At 36.8% G+C, this 17,704-nt stretch overlaps 1 protein-coding gene across 4 annotated transcripts in view; it reads right to left on the bottom strand.

Annotated features, from left to right (window-relative positions):
• Nucleotides 1-1,398: 1,398 nt before the first annotated feature.
• Nucleotides 1,399-17,704, bottom strand: part of SEC22A (SEC22 homolog A, vesicle trafficking protein) — a 72,092-nt gene continuing 55,786 nt past the window's right edge. For all 4 annotated transcript variants that reach the window (XM_043992882.1, XM_043992883.1, XM_043992881.1 and 1 more), the window contains one exon: nucleotides 1,399-8,319. In XM_043992882.1, coding sequence (XP_043848817.1) covers nucleotides 8,119-8,319 — 201 coding nt within the window. In that variant the 3' untranslated portion in view covers nucleotides 1,399-8,118. The remainder of the gene's footprint in view (nucleotides 8,320-17,704) is intronic.

The following is a 17,704-nucleotide window of genomic DNA, read 5'->3' as shown; positions in this document are numbered from 1 at the left end:
TTGTCAGTGACCTGAAGGAACAGAATTAGATACAACAGACCCATGGTTTCCAGGAGACCTGTGTGGCACCACCTGCACAGAGGAATGATGAGCATTCTGCATTCTCCATTATTAAGCAGGAGAAGAGGCAAGGAGTGATAGGAATGGATTTCAGACCTGGAAGGTGTGAGCAAAGCCTACAGGGAAGAATAGCCCAATTAGCTGATGTAGCTTTGGCAGTGGGAACCTCAAAGTGCCAACTTCATGAGGTGAGGTGATAACAGCACTTTCTCATTCTTTCAGAGCCAACTGGCTTCTAAGGCTGGGAAAAAGAGATCCATGCTAAAAGAGGTGAGAGCTTGATGACAAAAGGCTGATTAGAGATGAAACAAGGTCAAAGAACTATATAGCAAATTTACTTCTTAGTCATCTAAATGTAAACATTTTTCTCTCTCTGTGGGGAAAAAAAGTGTTCCTAATTATATAATTCCTTTCCTTTTGGCAGTCTTCCTCCTGTTCTATAGAACAGGTTTTTAAAAATGAATTTTTGGGGAAACATTCAAATAGGAAAGTGGGTAACTGGGTTTAGGGTGTGAGAATAAAGCTTTTTGTCCAGGGGATTGTGCTGGAAGATTTTTGTTAGTGATCGGCAGTGTCTGATGTTCTGTCGCTTTTTCACCCTCAGAACACCAAACCATAACAGAGATTTAGTCTGGGCATGAAAGAAGTTGCTTTTTAAACTACTCTTTGATACTCATAAATTGCCAATCTAAAAGTTTTTACATAAAATAGGCAATTTACCTTTAAAAAGAATATTACACATAAAATTTTATTCAATGACTAATCAAATTATTCTTGTTATACTATTGTAGCATTTTTAGGGAGAAGGAAACATTCAGCATGAAAGAAGTTTTGGCCCTGAGAAGACTAAAGAGATACTGAGGCAAAGGCAGGCAGGAAGGATATGCAAGGGAAAAGGGGGAGAGTGCAGGGAGAAATGCTTAAGGGGACAAGCCAGAGAGAGGGAAAAGGACTAAGGGGAAAGGCCAAGTCATCATCTGTAGTCCCACAGGTCACATCCCATTCCAGTAGAGCTGTCCTTCACAGCATCAGCTTTCCTTTTCTATCCCTTAGACCATGCCTTAACTCACACTCACAGGTGGCCTCATCGAGTCTTTAGGTAGATAAAGAACCCTTGACTGGAGAGTTCCTTGCAAATGATTCTTGACCTATTCCAACTACACTGAATCTGACCAGCCCTGGTCTTTGTATTTATTGATTCACACTGGGCAGTGAGGTGGTGCAGGGGATAGAGCACTGGGCTTGGAATACGGATGGAGTTAGAAAGACCTACGTTCCTGAATTCAAATCTGGCCTCAGACATTTACTAGCTGTGTGACCATGGGCAAGTCACTCACCCCTGTTTGCCTCAGTTCTTCATCTGAAAAATAAACTGGAGAAGAAAATGGCAAACCACTCCTGTGGTCTTTGCCAAGAAAACCCCCACGGGGTCACAAAGAAATGGACACGACTGAAAAATGACACAACTGATTCAGACTATCCAGCAAGTGTTTTTGTTTTAACCTTAGTAAGCAGTGATGGCTTCCCCTTTACCCATCCTGCATCCAAGATTTTTGCTCCTAAGCACACATTTAAAGATTTTTGAAGTCAACTCTGCAACTATATGAATAGGTGGGTTTTGATGGGAAGATTGGGGATATGTGTGACAGACTTAAGTTAGGGATACCTGAATGACATTGCCCTGAAGGCAAGCCCTTTCCCTCCTCAGGGCCTGTTTCCTTATATGAAAATCAGGGAGTTGGGCTGGATGATCTCCAAAATTCCTTCTAACTCTACTTTTCCACTTCTATCTTCACACACCCAGCCAGAGGCAACCCACTCCTGCCCTAGAAAACCACAGCATTTTCACTTCTAAGTGCCAGTGCTATAGGAAGTACCAATTCTTTTCAAAGTAAGTTGTAAATAGAATACAGGGCTCATCTTCCTGACCACTGGAACCTGGACTCTTGTGCAATAGAGCACAGTCACTGCAGAATGGTTTAGGGTGCCAAATGTGAAAAATACTTTATGATAGGAGAGGCACTGTAGTTCAAACACTAAACCAGTTATCAGAAAGCGGTAATAATAACCACCACCAAAACCAGCTTTCTTAGAGCGCTTTCTATATTACAAAGCACTTAGCAAGTATTTGGTCCTCACAGTAACCTGGGAAGGTAGCTGCTAGTTTAATCCCCATTTTACAGATGAGGAAACTGATGCTGAGAGGTTGACTGGCTCAGGGACACACAAGCAGTAAGTTTCCAACGTGGGATTTGAACTCAAATCCTCCTAATTCCAGGGCTAAAGCTCTGTCCGTTGTAACACTTAGCTACCACTAGGTGTCCCTGGGCAAATCATCTGACCTTTCTGGGCCTCAGTTTCCTCATCTGCAAAATGAAGGGTTTGGATTTCGTTATCTCTAAGGATCTTTAACGCTCTGATGATCTACGAATCTATTCTGCATACAGGCTCTCACAAAAGCTGCATAGTGACCTACATAATCAGTATTGGTTTTTAGTTCATTATTTCAACAAACACTTTCTAAACTCTTGCCATGTGTGGCACACTGTGCTAAGCTCTGATACAAAGATACAAAGTTTAGTTACTCTAGTGTAGTAACAACAGTGTAACTGCCTTGTTGCACGATAAGCTCCCACATCTTTTTAAAATGGCCTTTTCACAGGCACAGGGACAGCATCGATTACAGTAAAGACTGGGAGATACAAATGACAAAATTTCAAAAAACTGATTCCTATGTTGAATGCTAGGAGCCCTAATAAATCTCATAAATCCAACTTCTTAATTGATCATTTGTATAAATTTGAATTTCCATTCATCGGCTCTGCTTAAAGCAAATTACCCCCACTAATAACTATTGTCATAGCTATTATTTTATTAAAGTTCAATTTATCCTACAAAGCTAAAACTAGAAAAAATAATAATTAGAAATTTTGACATACTACTCATCTGAAAGACCCATTTGAAGTTTAATTTCATATCCTGGATTACTAAATGATTAATTATATGGTTACATATATATGGATATAGACACATATGTATATACATACATACACACATATATATGTATATTATTTATATAACTAAATAATTTCAAAGTTAGATTACGAGCTATCCCAGATTACCATCTGTCCTAAATTATGATACTGCTTTAGGTTAAACCATTAACACTTTATATCATGCTTACTCATACATACCTCAGGAGATTGTTTGTTGGTTCCACATACATTTGTTCCCATTTCTATATCCTGAAAAGTTTTTTGAGGGGAAGGGTAAGGAGGCATCTAAATTTACGATTTCAACACTGGGGAACTTGCAGTGTCAAAAACCCCTCCAACATCTGAAACTAATGTATAACTTAAAATGACTTGCCTGGGCCACTGCTCATTTTTATAGACTGAATGTTTATCAGAGGCAAGATTTAAAGTTGGGCCTGACTCCAAAGCCTGCCAGAGACCACCATGCCTCACTGCGGCTCATGGATTAAAAGTGAGTTACATAAAAATTGCCACTTGCTTGTCCATGTCTGCTGCATTTGCTCTTTACCTGGTTATTGGGCCCAGCCTCTCTTTCTATAATGCTACTAGAATAACAGAATCTCAGGACTGGGACCTCAGATGTCATCTAGGTCACCCCTACCTGAAGCATGACTCCCCATACAATATTCCTAATAGGTGGCCGTTCCATCTCTGTAAAATGGACATTAACTTGTATAATATCCACTGAAACATAATAATGCTTGTATTTCTTCTACATTCTTAATCAGTAAGAAGTTTTCTTTTGGGAAGGTAGGGAGGTTCAAAGTATGGGGTACAATGCCTCGATTCATCTTTTGAGTGATTTTTTTGTGTGTGTATGGTGAGGACATGAAGAAGTAGGTGGGGCAAAGGGAAAATGGTTGAAATGTAGGTAAAATGAATGACAATGATGGAAGGGAATGCCTTATTAGATAGTGACATTCCCCAAACATTTTTGCTACCAAACTCTAAAAACCACTGACAATGCTAGATTGTTGGACTAGATGAGCTTCTTAACAGCTAACTAACCCTGCTCTTTCTTACACCTAATACAATAACATACCAGTACTGTCAACTGAGAGAAGTGTGACTATATACTGTATACCAGTTTCCAATTCTATTTAGTTAACAAGAAAAACAAAACAACAAAGCAACCAACCATTTTACTTTTAACCAAATTGTATCACAGGACTACTCATGTTTTCACCTGCTAAAAATAGCACCTGGAAAAAGAACAAAAAGTAATCAATCTTGAAGTAGCAAACTGAAACCTTAAGATCGTTGGAAGAGGCCTCGGTGGTCATCTGGTCAAATCCCCTCCACAATAGCCTTGACATGTGATCATTCAGTTTCTGCTTTCATAAATTGAGGGGTAGGGGATTCCTTACCTAGTTAAGACTTCCCATGATATGTTATTGCGCAGCTCTAACTGTTGGAAAATTCTTCCTTATATCAAGGTGAAATCGACCTTCCTGTCAAATCTATCCTAGGTTGTTGGCCCTAGGTTCTCCCTTCTGGAGCAACACAAAAGTTTAACCCATTTCATATGGCAACCCTTTAAATACCTGAAAGACAGTTATCTTTTTCTCTTAAACTCCAGATTAAACATGTCCAATCCTCACAGGATATGAATTCTCTTTAGAAGCTCAATAGTCTACAATAGCTACAATCTCCCATCTAATTCACCACCTCAGAAAATTAATAGAGCTAAAAACCATCTTCAACTTGGTAAAATTATGAGAGCTACATTCTCGACTGATACTCATTCACAAGACTTTTATGATCAGGAGATTTATTTCAACTTTTAGGCCAGCATGCTAAAATAAATTTAAACTCCATCTTTGATGGAGTGGTGACGTGCTTACTGTACTTGGAAAGAGAAATTTACATTTTCTTAAAGACTATGAAAAAAAGGAAAGCATCGGCATAATCATAAATAACAAAGTTCTTTAAAAGGCTTGTCTCTAGAGTGAGGATTTGGTTTGGTTTGTGTGGAGCGGAGGAGACGGTTTCTACAATAATTTCTTTCCTCTTTCACAGACACAAAACTTTCCTTACTTCTAGGTCAACAGAAACAGGTTCTAAATAGCCAAAAAGAACAAGTAAAAGACAGTTTGGTTGTATACTCATTAATTCCTACAGCCCAGGACAGGTCATCAGAGATGCTACCAATGCATATGGAACACAAGATAGATAAAAACTGTTTCCCTTGACCATTTCTGGCATGGGGTACCTAATGCCAAGGGGTGCCTAGTGGCCTGCAAGAAAAGAGTAAAATGAAAAGTATTCTGGCTTCTGCACAGCCTTGACAAGTTAGAGGCTTAATGGTGTTTCAGAGGCAGCATAAAAGAAATGGGGCTCTGAATCTCATGAATTCTTCTAGAGGAGTTAATTTAACTGAGCGAAGGCCTTCAATTCTAGAGTTAATTGAAGATAACATTTCACATACTCAAAAACTGTGATAAACACTCCTATTTTGCATAAACCCAGAGATGGTACATTCATTTTATACCATACTAAAAATCCAAAAGTGAAGAAAAATGTTCTGGGTCTCAAGGCAACAGTATTTATAGGAAGTGGATCTTCAAGTTCTAGGAGCCTTAGTCAAGGATGCCCAGAAATGAACATTCCTGAGTGCTGACATAACAGAGCAAACGAGGAGCAGCTCCGTCGAGCAAATCAGTTATAGTATTGTCAGGCTTATGGAAAATAAGATTATTATTTGTGCCATGACAGCAAAAATTATCTTGGACAATAAAAGACCCTTAAGACACCCTAAATTAAGGGAAAACACACCAATACTTGGTGGAAAGAAGTGTGGATTGATTCCTATCAAACGGTCTAAGCTCTCTAGTTCTTACCAAGAAAAGATGAATTCTGTGAATACATTTATGATTCCCTCCCTGGTGGAAAAAGTCCTGAACCTGGACCCATCAGACATGAACGCTAATACTGGCTTAGTTATGAGGATCTTCAGTGAGTCACACAATTTATTTGTACCTCAGTTTTCTCCTCTATACAACCTGGACAAACAATAGCTATCTTCCATAGCATACCTGGTAGTGTGAAGATGATGTAATAAAAACTGTTCTTAAAAGCAAATAGTGGCATAAAAAAACTATAGGATAATTATTACAAATATTCAAGATATATTCTCAAGAGTCCAGGATTTCTCTGTATCCTTGGCAAAAATCTATTTTTCCCCAAAGAGTCATGCAATCCTTGACAACAACCATCCTCAATTTGGCAGAAGCAAGAAGGTTGGATGTCTACAGAGTGATGTGGATACTGATGGATGAAAAAGGGAATAAAAATCTTTCTGATATAAATAAAATTTTAAAAATCTGTTTGAATTCTTGTTGAAGATCTTTACAAAACCTTATTAGTCCAAACATTCCTTTCCAAGTAAGTACAGCACAGTGAATATTATCTCCTGTTTCTTTGATGATTTATGATCTTGTAAGTGCCTCGAGGTCATGATTCTGAATGTCAATTCTTCCACATTCTTGTAGTTATTAAAGAAGGGGTTGAATATGTACTGACCCTATCAAATACCCTAGACTGGTTTTTTTTTTCAAATAAATCCCTAATAACGGCTTTTCTTGTAATTTGCTTCTTTCATGTACAAGTTGACTGCAGCAAAAAAAAGTTCTGGTTAATTAAGGTTTATACTGTAAAATATATTATACGCATATAATAAAATTCTTGGATGGGTACCTATAAAAGTACACCAACATATACAGAAGGACATGGTAATTAAAACCACACAATGATGAATTTCTCTGTGTCCTGGTCTTTCCTCAGCCTCTTTCTGACATCTCATTTTACTTGTAAATGTACCTTTTAACTGGCATAAAGTCCATGATTTTTCCAACATACCCAATTCCATAAAATTATAGGATGTTAGAAATGAAGGAAACTTTGGAAATTCTCTCACCCAACCTCCCTGTGATTTTACAAAAGAGTAAATACACCAGCAGTGACTTTTGCCAAAGGTCAATGAATGGCAGAGTCACAATTTGAGCACAAGCCTGTTGAATTCCCACAACAGTAACCTCCTGCTATCTCTGCTACCTTCACATTTTCTGCTTGAAAACATTAGTTTCGTTTTTTAAAAGTAAGACATTCATGATTATGGCTGCCAAAAGTAGGACTGATATCTCACGGATTTTACAGCTGTAGGCAGCTGTTGTTTCTGCCTAGATGAACAACTCAGAATTTCAAAGCATTTGGAAATCTTTTACAATTTGATCAGGAGGACTACTGAGCACTTAGTACACTGAAAGGCAATTACAGTTCTAGAGAAATAGGTGAACTTTCTGTCTTATAGTAAACTCTAATAAAACTTGGTAATAACGGTCACTTCCAGAATTACATGCAAGCAGCTTATAAACGTCACTGTCTCCTCAAATATTTCTAAAGCTCTTGCCTAGGTGAGACTGGCAGGATCGTCTTCAGAACTGGGTGGTTCCTAGGATTAATGATTCAAGTGAGAACTTTAAAAGAACCAATTTAAAAAATCACTTTTAGACACACAAATGCATGTTCCCATTAGTGTATAATCTACCATTCTGACACTTAGTAGCTACTTTTTCATTTCAAACATAAGTTTGCCAGTGTGCCATAGTATCTTTTTATTTAATCTGCACTACTGCCTCACAAAGGCAAAGACCAACGTTGGTACTGGTTCGTACTTGGTTTGGAGAACTAGTACTATGTTCATGTTGTCACTGAAGTTTTCAGAAAGGCTTAGGTGCTGCTTGCTACTAGTTATCTTCCACATTTACTTTGTCCATCCACAAGCTCAGCAGAGCAAAGAGAGGGCCTGACTATCTTCTTCGTGACGATGCTCCCTTAGCCGGTAATGTTTGCAAAGACTTCTGGAAGACTTCGATGGCAGGTGTACTCAGAGGCAGATGATGTTGTTTCAAACAACAAAAAGGAAGGTGGAGAAAGAAGGGAAAATGACGCTCCTCTTGTCTGGGGCAGGAAGTTCTCTTGACCCTCCAGGCAGCTATTTTAGGCAAATGTAGACAGGCTGATTTTAGACGTTATAATCCGGAGACTTGCCCTGGGGCTGCCTCAGCCAGATCTGTAGTGTCACAAACACTCCCACCGTCACATGAAAGAAAAGCTGCCAGAGGTTGCGGAGTTCATATAGATACATGTTGCATAGACAAATTAAGCCAAAAGTCAAGAAAGATTTTACATTCCTCCAGCCAGTGCAGTAGATGAGCAAATAACACTGTCCAAAAACAAAAAATCAAAACCAGTTATTATTGGTCAGGAAGAGATCTTTCAGAAACCAACATGCGATAACAGGCCAGCATACGATAATAGTCATGAAAATAACCAACACTTATATAATGCTTTATGCTTTAAAAAAGTACTTTACAAATATTACTTCATTTTATCCTCACAATAACCTTGTGAGATAGGAGCTATTACTATCTCCATTTCACAGATGAAGAAACTGAGGCTGAAATTAAGTGATCTGTCCACAGAGTCACAGAGCTAGTAAGTTTTGAGGTAGGATTTGAACTCGTCTTTCTCAAGTCCAACATTCTACCTCCTATGCCATCTAGCTGCCTTGGGGATAAGATATATTATTCAGTGGTGAATCGGTTTAAGAGCTCCAAATCACTGTTTTAAAAACCCCAGAGCTAAAAGATATTTTCCTCTGCTCTTCACTTTTCTAAAAGGAAAAAATGCTAAATACAATATTTAAGATAGAAACAGTCAGAAAATCTCTACAAAGCAGGCTGAGCAAATTTTCCAGGATGATAAGCTACCAGGCCTGTATATCCAAGGAAGCTGTGGCTTCCTCCTCTCTACCCTCAAAGGTATAAAAACTGCATAAAAAAATATATATGTATACATATATAAAGTTTTTGATACATTGTTAGTAGGAATAAACATGAACCAAAAGGACTGCCATCCTAAAACTCAATTTCAAATATGTTCTGACTACTCTCAAAGTTAACATGGCACAATAAAACCCACAGCCACTGAAAGTAAATGCATTGCCAAGACCGCTCTGTACATGTTGGTGTACATATTTACAATCATGTAACAAATGACAACAGAGAGAATCTTAAGCAAGTCAACCAACTTCTAGAAGAGATCTAAAATTTACCAGAAGACATAAAATGTCACCATGTGATATTACAAAGCATTACAAGAAAGAAGGCGATGTGGGGCAGCTAGGTGGCACAGTGGATAAAGCACCGGCCCTGGATTCAGGAGGACCTGAGTTCACATTCAGCTTCAGACACTTGACACTTACTAGCTGTGTGACCCTGGGCAAGTCACTTAACCCTCACTGCCCCGCCAAAAAAAAGAAAAAGAAAAAGAAAGAAAAGAAAAGAAGGCAATGGCCTGTGCTAAATTGAAGGCTGGCTTCAGAAAAAACTAAGTAGAGGTGAGTATCCTAAAGTTGACATAAAAGACTAAAAGGTCTTGTAAGAAAATAAGAATGAAATACTGATAATTTAGAAACACAGCATGTTAAACTGGCTTATTGGTTGTTGTGCTCAAAAGTAAGAAATTGTGGGGGCAGCTAGGTGACGCAGTGGATAGAGCACCGGCCCTGGAGTCAGGAGTACCTGAGTTCAAATCCGGCCTCAGACACTTAACACACACTTACTAGCTGTGTGACCCTGGGCAAGTCGTTTAACCCCAATTGCCTCACTAAAAAAAAATTTAAAAAAAAAAGTAAGAAATTGTGGAGGAACCATAATCTCCAATGGTGAAGGTGCAGCCATACTGATAAAATCACTTATACACCAAAATACCAAAGTAAAAGTTTGAAAAAAATTAGAACTGATTAAGAAGCATGTTACCATTCAGATAAACTGGGTTGTGCACAATTAATTTTGTCTATGAGAACACAATGATTAACCTATTTAATCCAATAGCCTTTTCTCATTGTTACAGGCACGCACACAAATTCTCATATATACGATGTACACATATGTGGGCAGCTTGGTGGAACAGTGCATAGAGTTCTGGGCCTGGAATCAGGAAGTCTCGTTTTTCTGATTTGGAATCTGGCCTCAGACACTTACTAGCTCTGTGTGTGTGTGTGTGTGTGTGTGTGTGTGTGTGTGTGTGTGTGTGTGTGAACCCGGGCAAGTCATTTCACCCTGTTTGCCTCAGTTTCCTCATCTGTAGAATGAGCTAAAGAAGAAAATGGCAAATCACTCTAGTATCTTTGCCAAGAAAACCCCCAATGGGGTTATAAACAGGCACAACTGAAACAACTGAACAATGTTTATGTAACATACCCACATATACTTCATATACATACATTCACATATGTACACATATCTATATACACACAGACACACGGTATCTATAGACATGTGTTGTATATATAATTTACATGCATATATATACACACACACACACACACACACACACACACACACACGTATTGGTATTAAATTTTATAGAGGTCTTTTACTTTTATATCATAGCCATTTTCCCCATCCTAAAACCTACCTGAACTCTTTTTAAAATTTTTTATTCACTTTGAACTTAAATACAAAAAGAAAAAAAGAACATTTCCATGTACATAGCACAACACAAAAAGAGTATTCATACAAGACCATGAATTTCCATATCATACTGTTTGCTTTTTTTTTTGAATAATTGTAATAAATACTACACATTGTTTGCCTTGCTTTTCTGTGCTTCCTTCTAAATTTTCTTTTCTCTTTTGTTCACTTATAATTTTTTTTCTTCCTCCCTCCCCACCCTGACCTAGAGAAGGCTACCATTAGATGTGTGCGTGTGTGTGTGTGTGTGTGTGTGTGTGTGTGTGTATGTATGTATGTGTAAACCATCCTATACATACAGTTCTTTCTCTGGATGTGGATAGCATCTTCCTTCATAAGTCCTTTGTAACTGATTTGAGTAATACTCGAAATGACTTAGTCATTCAAAATTGTTCTTAGAACAATATTGCTGTTACTGTGTACAATGTTCTATTGGTTCTCATTTCACTCTTCATTATTTCATGTAATTCTTTCCATGTTTTTCTAAAATCAAAAAGTTCATCATTTCTTATAGCAGAGTAGTATTCCATCACAATCATATACCACAATTTGTTTATCCATTCCCCAGTTGATGGGCATCCCCTTAATTTCCAATTCTTTGCCACCACAAAAAGAGCTGCTATAAATATTTTAGAGAATCTAGTTTCTTTTTTCCTTGCTCACCTTGGGAAACAGACCTAATAGTGGTGTTGATGGGTCAAAGGGTACACACCATTTGTAACTCTCTGGGCATAATTCCAGATTACTTTCCAAAATGGTTGGATCAATTCACAGTTCCACCAACAGTGAATTAGCATCTCAATTTTTCCACATTCCCTCCAATATTTGTCACTTTCCCCTTCTATCATTTTAACCAGTCTGACTAAATCTCAAAGTATTTTAATTTTCATTTCTCTAATTAATAGTGATTTAGAACATTTTTTCTTATGACTATATATTCTTTTGCTTTCTTCATTGAAAAACTGCCTGTTCGTATCATTTGACCATTTATCAATTTAGGAATGACTTGTATTCTTCTAAATCTGACAAAGTTCTTTACAGATCTGACACATGAGACTTTTATCAAAGAAACTGTCTAGAAAGATGTTCTCCCAATTTTCTGGTTTTCTTCAAATCTTGGCTACATGTAATCACAATTATCCATTTTACATATCACAATGCTCTTGTTTATTCATAACAGGTAACATGTTCCATGTTCCTTAAATCTCCCTTTATATCCAAGTCATATATGCATTTTGACTTTATCTTGGTCAATGGTGTAAGATATTGGTCTATGCCCAATTTCTGTCTGCTTTCTAGCTTTCCCAACTATTTTTACCAGATAATGAATTCTTATCCCCAAAGCTTAAATCTTTACATTTGTCAAATGTAGTTACTATAGTCTTTTCCTATTGTATACTGTATGTCTACTCTGTCCCACTCATGTATCTTTCTATTTCTTAGTCAATACCAGATAGTTTTGATAATTACTACCTTATGGTATAGTTTAAGATCTAGCCCTGCCAAACCTCCTTCGTTACATTGTTAATTAATTCCTTTGATTTTCTTGGCTTTTTGTTCTTCCAAATGAATTTTGTTACTATTTTTTCTAGCTCAGTAAAATAATTTTTTGGTAATTTAATTGGAATGGCACTGAATAAATAGATTAGGTAAAACTGTCATAATTTTTATTATATTGACTCTGGCCTAGCCATAAATAGTTAATATTTCTCCAATTATTTAAATCTGACTTTATTTGTATAAAAAGTGTTTTATAATTATGTTCATGTAGTTCTCGGGTTTGTTTTGGTAGATATACTCCCAGGTATTTTATACTAACTATACTTATTTTAAATGGGGTATCTCTTACTATCTCTTCTTGCAGAGTTTTGTTGGTAATATATGCTGATGATTTCTGAGGGTTTCTTTTATATCCTGATACTCTGCTAAAACTATTGTTTCCAGTAACTTTTTAGCTGAATCTTTTAAGATTTTCTAAGTATATTGTCATATTGTCTGCAAAAAGAGTTTTATTACCTCATTGCCCATTCTGATTCCTTCAATCTCTTTTTCTTCTCTTATTGCTACTTTTAGGATTTCCAATGCAATACTGAATAATATTGGTGAGAGTGGACACCCTTGTTTCACTCCTGATCTTACTGGAAAGGCTTGTAGCTTATCCCCATTACAAATAATACTTGCTGGGGCAGCTAGGTGGTACAGTGGTTAAAGCACCAGTCCTGGATTCAGGAAGACCCAAGTTCAAATTCCACCTCAGACACTTGACACTGACTAGCTGTGTGACCCTGGGCAAGTCACTTAACCCCAACTGCCTCACCAAAAAACAAAACAAAACAAAAAGAAATCATAAAATAAACAAACAATACTTTCTGGTGGTTTTAGGTAAATGCTTCTTATAATTTTGAGGAAAAATCCCTTATAAATATGCTTTCAAGTGTTTTTTACAGAAATGAGTGTTGGATTTTATCAAAAGCTTTTTCTGCATTTATTGATATAATCATGATTTTTGTTAGTGATATTATCAATTATGTTAATAGTTTTCCTTATATTAGACCATCCCTGCATTTCTAGTATAAAATCCACATGCTCATAATATATAATCTTTGTAATATATTGTTGTAGTCTCCTAGCTAGTATTTTATTTAGGACTTTTGCATCTTTATTCATTAATGAAATTGGCCTATAATTTTCTTTATCTGATTTTGCTCTTCCTGGCTTAGAGATCAGTATCATATTTATTTCAAAAATGGAGTTTGTTTGGACTCCATCTTTGCCTATTTTTCCAAATAATTTATTTAATATTGGAATTACATGATCTTTAAATGTTTGATAGAATTCACTTGTAAATCCACCTGGTCCTGATGCTTTTTTTCTTAGGAAGAACATTTATGGCCTGTTCAATTTCTTTTTCTAAATAAATTATTAAATTTATTGGTACACAGGCAAAATGACTCCTTATAACTTCTTTGATTTCATCTTGATTAGATATTCAACTCTTTTCATTTTTAATACTTGTGATTTGGTTTTCTTCTTTTAAAAAAAAATCATTTTTTGTTTGTTTTTTGTGTTTTTTTAGTGAGGCAATTGGGGTTAAGTGACTTGCCCAGGGTCACACAGCTAGTAAGTGTTAAGTGTCTGAGGCCAGCTGCCCCCTTGCCCCAAATCATATTAACCAAAGGTTTATTTTTTTTCTTATAAGACCAAGTCCTCATTTTATTTATTCAATGGTTTTCTTACACTCAATTTTATCAATATCACCTTTAATTTTAAAGATGCCAAATTTGGTGTTTAATTAGGGATTTTTTTTTGTTTTGTTTTTTAGTTTTTTTAATTGCATACCCAATTCATTGGTCTGTTATTTCTCTATTTTATTAATACTTTAAGCATTTAGAGATATACATTTTCTTCTGGTTACTGCTTTTGCTGCATTCCATAATTTCGAATATGTTGTCTCATTACTGTCATTCTCTGTAATGAAATTATTGTTTCTATTATTTTTTCTTTAACCCACTCATTCTTTAGATTAGGTTTAGTCCCCAATTAGTTTTTTGGTTTTGTGGGGCAATGAGGGTTAAGTGATCATGATTGCTATCCGTTTTTTTTTTTTTAATCTCAGGTGAAGCATAATAAATTGTACTTTATCTTAACTCTGTATCTCTCATTTTTATTTTTTTTTAATTTTTTTGCTTTCCTTTAAAAAAAATAAAATTATTTTATTATTTTCCAGTTACATGTAGAAATGATTTTCAACATTTGTTTATATAAGATTTCAAATTTCAAATTTTTCTCCCTCCCTACCCATATCTCTCTCATTTTTAGATCACAATGCAATAAAAATTATATTCAATGAGGGACCCAATTCTCTTCCCTCCTGTCTGATTATTCCTTTTGAATCTACTTTTCTAGATCATCATAGATGCATGTCCTGATGCCTTACCCTAGGTTTATGTCCAAAGCTGTTTGGATGCTCTTATTTCTCTGCATTTCCTTTTAAGTCTTATGACTTTCCATTGGTTCAGTAATTATATCTATGAAGATACTCTCTCTCTCTTTTTTTTTTTTGGTGAGGCCAGGGTCACACAGCTAGTAAGTATCAAGTGTCTGAGGCTGGATTTGAACTCAGGTCCTCCTGAATCCAAGGCCAGTGCTTTATCCATTGCGCCACCTAGCTGCCCTATGAACATATTCTCAAACCCAAGAATAGATTCCTAATATTTCTACTAAGCCATAGTCATTTTAAAAATGATTTAATATCTTATTTTCCCCCAATTACATGTAAAAACAATTTTTAATATTAGGTTTTTTAAATTGTGAGTTCCAAATTCTCTCCCTCTCTCACTTCTCCTCCTTATTGAAAAGGCAAGCAATTTGATATATGTTACACATGTGCAGGCATGTACAATATATGTTCTTGTTAGTTTCTTTCAGGATTATACTAAGCTTTTCTGGGTGAGTTATTCTTGGTTGCAACCCCAGATCCTTTGCTTTTCAAAATATAATGTTCCAAGCCCTTCAGTCTTTTAAGATAGAAGCTGCTAGATCTTGTGTTATCCTGACTGTAGCTACACAGCTTTTAAAATTTGGGGGGGTTTTTCCTTGTTGTTTATAATATTTCTCTTTAACCTGGGAGCTTTGAAACTTGACTATGATGTTCCTGTGAGTTCATCTTGAGATTTCTTTCAGGTGGTGATTGATGGATTTTCTCCCTCTTTTTCTATTTTACTCTCTTGTTCCAGAACTTCAGGGCAATTTTTCTTAATGATTTCTTATAATATCATATCTGGACTCTTTTTTATCATAACTTTCAGGTATTCTAACAATTCTTACATTGCCTCTCCTTGATCTGTTCTCTAGATCAGTTGTTTTTCTATTAAGATATTTCACATTTTCTTCATTTTTTTCAGTCTTTAGATTTTGTTTTATTATTTCTTGGTGTCTCATACTGTCATTAGCTTCCCTTTGCCCAATTCTAGTTTTTAAGGAGTTATTTTCTTCCTTAAGTTTTTGGTCTCTTTTTCTCAACTGGCTGACTTTCTTTTCTTGATTTTCTTGGATTGTTCTAATTTTTTCCTCAACCTCTCTTGTTTGATTTTTAAAGTGTTTTTAAAGCTCTTCTAAGAACTCTTTTTGAGCTTGTGGCCATCTGACATTTTTTTTAAAGTAGGAATGGCTTTTTAAACTTTACTATCTTCTTCTAAGTATGAACCCAGATCTTCTCTATACCCACAGTAGCTTTCTGTGGTTGGGTTCTTTCTCCTTTGCTTACCTCGGGCTTCCAGTTTTTCATACTGTTATTTTCTATCATCTGGGGGCCCAACCTCAGGCACTCCTCTCTGTCCCTGAGGTCCTTCCCACAGCTGCAAACTTCAGGTCTCCCGTACACCCTGGCTCAGAAACCAGGAACTCTGTTCTCCTGAAAGTGCCCATAGCCAGCACGGTCCCCTCACCCACCCTCCTCCTTTGCTACTGAGCTTACCAGATGTGTGCTCGTTCCTTCTCACCCACAGCCAGAGCCCGGCACTATGTCTGGTCAGCACAGCTGGCCTAGCATCCAGTGACAGTGGAGGTCCTTCAATCTTCCCCATCTCAGCTATCCAAACCCCTAAACTGTCCTGGAGATGAAAGCTCCAAAGCTGAGGCTGCTTCCAGATCCAGCTACCCCTAGGACTTGCTGTTTGTTAATTCAGCAGAGTCACAGGGAGCTGTTTGCGCTTCAAACTGGCCAAATACCTAGTTCTTTCCTAAGGTCCTCTCAACTTGTCTTAGGAGGATAAAAGCTTTATCTAGACTTTTAAATTCTGCCACTCAGAGTTCACTAAATTTTTTTGTGGTAGAAATTTGGAGAGTGTAACGATTGGAATGACGCCACCTGCTGGAGACTTACTGTAGAAGAGTTCTGCCCATGAAGAGAAGGTCTTTGAGGGCAAGACCAGGAGTCTTTTCTTTGGCATCAGGAAGTGACGCAGGGTAGTGAGAGGAAGAAGGAAGGGACTAGCGCTCTGTCTTGCTCTCTTTCCTTTAGACTCTGGTGGAGAGCGGAGCTAGAAATGTGCTCTCCCTTTAATAGATAGGAATCTAGGCCTTTCTCTCTCTCTTTACCAAATTCTTATTCTCCTTAATAAATGCTTAAAAACATAATTCTTGCTAAAGCTTATAATTTATTGGCGACCACTCATTAGATATTTTAGACAGACTAGCCCTTAACAAGAGCCTGGCATTTCCTGTCTTATTCTACCACCTTCCCAGAATCCTCTTTCTGAATTCTTGCTTGCAACAAAAATAATTTTTTAAAAAGTTAAAACCAACAATCTATTATCATAGCTTTAAATATAACCCAAGAACTTTTCTTGTATGATTGAAATCACGGGGCAGTGATCCCTCCTAGTCTCACTAATCTTTTGCACTTGACATCCTCCATCATTTCAAGATTTGGTCTTGAGTGCAGAATAGGGTCATGTTTCACCTTTGTATACCCACCCCCAGCACAATACCTCACACACAATAGGTGATTAATGTTTGTTGAATGAGTGGAGGATGAAGTGGCTGTGCCTTGCTAATCTCTGTTTCCAGTGATACCCACAGTCTGAGAAATGGCAAATTATGCATAATTTTTTTCAGATCTGCTCAAAAGGTACTTGCAAAGATTCTGATGGATAGAGAAAACGAGATCATATTAGCATTTAGTAAACTGTGGGCCCCTAATGACTGTTTATAATGAAAAAATGTTTCTTCCCAGCAAGATTTGTTGTAAGAAATGTCATCTGACAAAATGATTATCTATCTCCCTCTCAAAAAGAAAATACTTGGGAGACATTGTTTCATCATGATGCAACAATCTACCTGACATTACCCTGTAGAGAATTTTGATTTGCTCCTTTAAAAGCAAAGCATCCACAAATTATCTTAAGAAGCAATCAGGATTGCCAACTACAGAGATAAGATGTCATTCACAAAACTCTCATTTACTGCAATCAAACTTGATAAATTTGGCAGCTTGGCAACTTCTGAAGATAACAAAATAAACTGGGAAAACAAAGACTGTAAAAAAGGCAGAGAACACTGGAACTAAAG

This window comes from Dromiciops gliroides, chromosome 3, assembly GCF_019393635.1.
Source record: "Dromiciops gliroides isolate mDroGli1 chromosome 3, mDroGli1.pri, whole genome shotgun sequence".
Lineage (NCBI taxonomy): Eukaryota > Metazoa > Chordata > Mammalia > Microbiotheria > Microbiotheriidae > Dromiciops > Dromiciops gliroides.
Note: the sequence above shows the minus strand (reverse complement) of the source record. Positions and strands in the feature narration are given on the sequence as shown.